This window comes from Osmerus eperlanus, chromosome 2, assembly GCF_963692335.1.
Source record: "Osmerus eperlanus chromosome 2, fOsmEpe2.1, whole genome shotgun sequence".
Lineage (NCBI taxonomy): Eukaryota > Metazoa > Chordata > Actinopteri > Osmeriformes > Osmeridae > Osmerus > Osmerus eperlanus.
In genome coordinates this window covers 13,663,119-13,668,694 of record NC_085019.1, presented here as the reverse complement: position 1 = coordinate 13,668,694, position 5,576 = coordinate 13,663,119, and the positions used below count along the sequence as shown (strand labels likewise).

The 5,576-nt window shown below is 43.4% G+C and overlaps 1 protein-coding gene across 1 annotated transcript; it reads right to left on the bottom strand.

The window, feature by feature from the left end:
- Positions 1-209: 209 nt before the first annotated feature.
- Positions 210-4,145, bottom strand: wfikkn2a (info WAP, follistatin/kazal, immunoglobulin, kunitz and netrin domain containing 2a). Its single transcript, XM_062452693.1, has 3 exons — positions 3,256-4,145; positions 2,561-2,877; positions 210-2,415 (listed from the first exon to the last, which is right to left on the bottom strand). Exons 1-3 carry the CDS (start codon positions 3,466-3,468, stop codon positions 1,209-1,211), a joined length of 1,737 nt encoding a protein of 578 aa, XP_062308677.1. The 5' UTR covers positions 3,469-4,145; the 3' UTR covers positions 210-1,208.
- Between the last annotated feature and the right edge of the window lie 1,431 nt (positions 4,146-5,576).

The window sequence follows — 5,576 nt, the reverse complement described above, 5'->3', positions numbered from 1 at the left end:
TCTGTTTGTCTGTCCATCATCTCGGTTGCAAACAACTAAATAAAATACCAAATAGGAATGTGCACACAGCCAAAACTTTAGCGTTCGCGTAAACTAAAACTGATGCTGTGGAAATCCATTTTGCAAACAAATGTAGACACATTGAATGTCTACAAGATAAACCAATCAGATAAGAGCGGAGCTGCATGAAAAACTTGATCATATTGGGAAAAACTGAAGGTTTTTATTTTTTTATCATTTTGTTCCATAAATGTCATTATGTAGATTCTAAAACATCCTACATTGGATGAATATGTTGCTTTCCTACATATTGTCAACTTTCTCAAATGAATTTACAAAGAAAAAGATTACACATTCTCCCAACTGCTCTTAGCAATGTAAAGACAACTCAAAAATAAATATGATGTTTAGTACAGGTTCATAAAGTCATTCAAAAGTGAATCCCACTGAGTGGAATGAAAAAGCTTATTTGATTCTGGTAGATAGTTGAAGCTTGTGGCATAACTTCATTGCAAGCTCAAGAGCTCAAAACATATATTACAAAACGTCTCTATTGAGAACCCACTTACCATGAATAATAATAGTTATTGTTAAGGAATACAATTTATAGCTATCTGTAAGGCATTAGTATGTTCAAGATAATACTTTTGGATTTAAATTTACTTTCATTTTAGTTGGACTAGAATATTGTTAAGTGCTTGATACAAGTTTCCACTACTATATACTTTTTATCAACTAGTAAATAGTGAATCTCACATTTCAAAAGAACCTCCAGTCTCATATTATATGTGCAGTGCGTACTTGAGTCCCAACATTTGTTGCCCAAATATTAGTATGGGGGCCAATGGAAAGAAAAAAATCATTGCGTGGCTGAAACTGTTCATTTGGGAGATACTTTCACAAAGTCCTTCAGAGCCTTGTTCTGGTCATTGGAGGGTATGTATTGAGACAGAAAAAAGAATGAACCAGTCTGGTAGCATGAATGCTTAGAAAGTGATTTCCTGAAATTGTGTTCTAATTCTGAAATGTGTACCAACAGACCTGTAAAAAGAAAGATTTTGAAAAAGCTCCCAACAGATATTGTGGACACTAGTTCTCTGCAGACTGTTGAGGATCTTTTCAGACGGAAAGTGAGAGAGAGAGAACGAGAGAGAGAGAGAGAGAGAGGGGGGGGGGGGGTAACAGGAAAGAGGAAATCTCATACAGATCTACTGGGTGGTGGAAAACTCTTTGAGAACATCACAGGTCTTCTTTTGGACAACCTCACGGAGCTTCCGGACTCTCCGTGTGCTGGAGGAGCCCACAAAGCTGTCAGGCTGGAGAACAGCCATGCCGTTGTGGACATCCCCCATGATGATGAGCTGGCTGTCAGCCCTGGTGATGTTGGGACATGGGCAGCTCCAATCCATGTTGAGTAGCGTGACCTCCAAGGGTTCCTGGCCGAAGAACTTGAGGCCCATCTTCTCGTCTTTCAGGATCTCTTCCACCGTCACCAGGGCATGGCCCGAGTCCTGCTCTTCTGTCAGGTCTGTCACACGGCCAAGGATCACAAAATCACTCTTGCAGAAAATGGCCACCATTTTGCCCCGTGGTTTGCACATCTTGCAGTTGTTGTTCTTGGGGAAGGGGCACATCTCCTCACAGGCTTCTTTGGACTCAAAGTTGTTCTCGTTGCCGCCACAGCCTCCGTAGACGAATGACTGGCACTGCTTGAGGCTGCTGCTGTAGGCCCAGCGCGGCTCGTAGGCCTTGCATGGGCCTTGGAGGCTGGGGAGGCTGCATGGAGCCGACAACTCTGCCCCACATGACAGCATGCAAGCCTCATAGGTGTCAAAGTGGTTGCGGTTCTTGTTGCACTGGCTGTAGGTGAAGGTAAAGCAGTTGTTCCTCTTGGACTCGTAGTGCCAGCTAATGATCTCTTCCCCACAGTCTTCTGTGTCCGGCCCCTTTAGACACTCCTCGGCGGGGAAGGGCAGGTGGGTTGTGTTCGCACCAGCCCCCTCTCTGCGCCCTGGGGTTTTCTGGATGACCGCCAGAGGGAAGTGGGAGGCTACGGTGCCGCCCACGTTCTTGGCGGTGCAGGTGTAGATGCCAGCGTCTTGCGGCTGGGTGTTGTAGATGACCAGCTGGCCGATATTGGTGACCACCATGTTCCCCTTCACGTGATTGGGCCCCATCACCGTGTTCTCCTTCCCCTCCAGCTGCTTCTCCCATGTCACTTCTGGGTGGGGCTTTCCAGAAACCTCACACAGGAAGCCGGCCGTCTCGCCAACAAACACAGCCTGCTGGGTTGGGCTGCTGAGTATACTGGGAGGGTGGATGTCGGCGGGGAGGGTGGTTTCCAGGAGGGCGGTGGTTGGCCGCAGGGTGGTCTCCAGGGGAAGTGGGCTGGTGTTGGGCCAGGTGAGGTGGTACCTCAGGATATGATAAGAAAAATAACATATTTGCACCTCAAGGTAACTTTTTAGCAACTGTGTTTGGTAAACAAACCAACAAATATATAACAATAATAAACAAAAGAGCAAGGTTAAATATGTTGTATTTCTACCCAATTCCTTACCTGCAGGTGACCATGGAGATGGAGATGCCCTTGGAACAGGCCTCCGCGTCCATGTAGCACTTGTTGTAGTAGGTCATCCCGTCCGAGGCACAAGTGAAGTGGGGCTCCCTCTCACAGCGGTCACGGCACTTACACACGGGTTGGCCATCCCAGATGTCACACTCGGAACCCTGCTGGGTGCACATAAACTTGTCGCAGGTGGCACCCTTTGGCATGCCCACGGGACCCTTGCTTCCTTTGATGTCCATGTAGCGCGCCGCCACGCAGCTTTTGTTACCACACACGTTGGGGCAGCACTTTTCGAAGGTCTCACAGTCCTTAGGTAGGGAAACAGGAAAATTATTGTGCATGTGCCTTTGGCATTAAGAGGAATTCTTTCATAATAAATGGAAGACTGAAATTATAATAAAGGTATAAAATAAGTAATAAGGCAATAAAGCACAACACAGTTGACCTCAAAATGGCTAAATGGTTATGGATCACAACAATAATTTTTCACAGTAAAAACGTATGTTAATAAGAATATCTAAGCAATTAAATGTTTTGGATTTCCTCATTGCAACTTATTTTGAACTGCCTTTAATTGGGACACAGCAGAAAGTCTTTTTTTTTTTAAGTTGGAGTGTACAGACAAAATAAAAAATTGTTTGTGTATGTACTCCACAAACTTTCCACCACTAAGCTAGTGAATTTACCTGGTCGGATTCGCATTCGCGCATGCAGGTGCTCATTGCATCCACCCACAAGTTGGGGTTCATCTCGTTGGGACACATTCCTGCATGAGAGTAAACCACTTTGGCAACAGACATGGGCATAGCTCTTACCCGAGCGTGGTCTACTATTAAGTAGAAGACGAAACATCGTCCAAACACAAACCAAATCCACCGGGGAAACAACATCCACCACATATCCAGCGCGTAACGGACGATCGCAAAGATCCCAAATAATTAAAAACGTATTTGAATGTTGAAGTTTACTTTCCGATGTGAAAACCTGTCAGTTTAACAACCCAGCAAAATGTACACGAACTAATTTGACAAATAAAAACGGCGTGGAGACATGTGTTCAACGCGATTTGTAGCAGGAGGACTCCCCAGTCTGTGTGAATCCACGTATAATAGTCCGAAGAGATTAGGTAGCGGTATGTGAAACCTATTACTTGGGATGAAACTACATGAATTACAGTGGCTAGTCTTTACCGACTGCAGATCGCAGACGAGTTACAGTTATGATGATCTTACTAAAAAGTCTTCAGAGACTTCAGTCTCTGACGCGGACTGGAGAAAAGGCACCTGTGTGCAAGGCTCCGTGACACCTTTTAACCCTTTGCTTGCAAGGTTGATTCACAATTCTATTGTGTCCGGCCAATGACTTTAACAAAATAATTTTTATTAGGGGATAGATATATTGTTATATTTAAATATGTTAGTAATTTATGTAAATTTAGCCTACTGCAACAGTAAGCTTGTTACTTTTATCCACATTTCTAAACTTTTGAGGGGTTTAGCAGTCCTGGGTTGTCGTCATGAGTTGCCAAAATGTGGAAGTTTGTGTTGTTTAGGCATATCTTATACCTTTCAACAACAATATGTTGGGTGGATCAGTCTACGTTTTACAGCAATGTTAAAAATTGGGTTAATATCTGTATGACACTTGCTATAAGAGACTAAATTAGACAATTTGAAGATATTTGCTTCTAGAAACAATTATTTCAGCATGTATTCACCAACGTGATTACTAATAGACACTTGGTATCTGTTTCCAGAAGATGGCACTATCCATAATGTCCCTAAGCCATTCTCTCATCTACAGATTTGCTTTTGAACACTGGAGGTCACTCACACTCTCCTTCTCAACAGTCCACATGACGCAGTCACAGACAAAAAAAATATTTTTGCAAATATTGACCATACCTTTATCTATCCATGCCAGAGACTTGTGGCATGTTATTAACCCTTGTGTTATCTTCTGACCCATCAGTCATTGTGACCCACCTTCATATTGCGACAACTTTACCGCATACAAAAACAAAGTGAAGCATTTTCTTTTAACCGTTGGGCTGTCTCAGACCCCCCACATTGCAAAGGTTAAAAGAAAATTATTTTTATTTGTTTTTGTATTGGGTAAAATTGGGTCAACACAACGATGGTTTGTTATGAACCTTTGGGTCATGTGACCCGAAGGCAGCCCAAGGGTTAAATAATATACTGTATAAAAACATGAGGATGAATATATTTTTGTCAATTGCGCAAGCCCTTTAACAATGATGAGATGTGATTTACAAATTGTAAGACATTGTTTAAGTAGATAATATCCATATGTAAGTGACATCTTTTAATTCAAATTTGCGAGGGAGACAGTATACTTATGGATAGCCTAAGTGGTCCATGAACATGGCTGAACGTTCATTTGTGAGGCTGTCTCCTGCAATCTGCTGTTTCCCCAGATGAGATCCTGCTGAGCCCAAAGAGGCCCAGGGCTCTCCAGCCCTAGCCTCTGTCTGGGCCCTCTGTCTGTGAGCCCTCACTGACCGAAAGACACACATCAACACACTCACACACACAAAACCTGGGCCGCACACACATACACATAAACAGGTGTCCATTTAGAGACAAAAGCCGATTCAAACACATACAGTGTGTATTACCTGCAGTAGATAAATCCGTTTTTAAAGATGAAAATTCCAAACACAAACAGGGTTTTCAGGAGTGAAATAACCCTTTTCAAGTTGAATTATTGTCTGGCAAACAGACTTAAGTCAGACACTTATTACACACAGTTTATCATTAGCATCGTGTTCCAGAACCATGATCTCCATCCTACTCAATATGTATATTGTGCTGACGCATCCTCATCAACACATCAATCACCCTCGCCCTGGCCCCTCTACCCTTAGGGAGGTTGAGACTCCCACATTCCCAGCATTTCGGACACACGAGAGACTGAAAGGATTGCCACATACTAAACAACAAGTCATAGAGGACCCCATCGGGATTTCAGATGCCTCCCTGTCTTT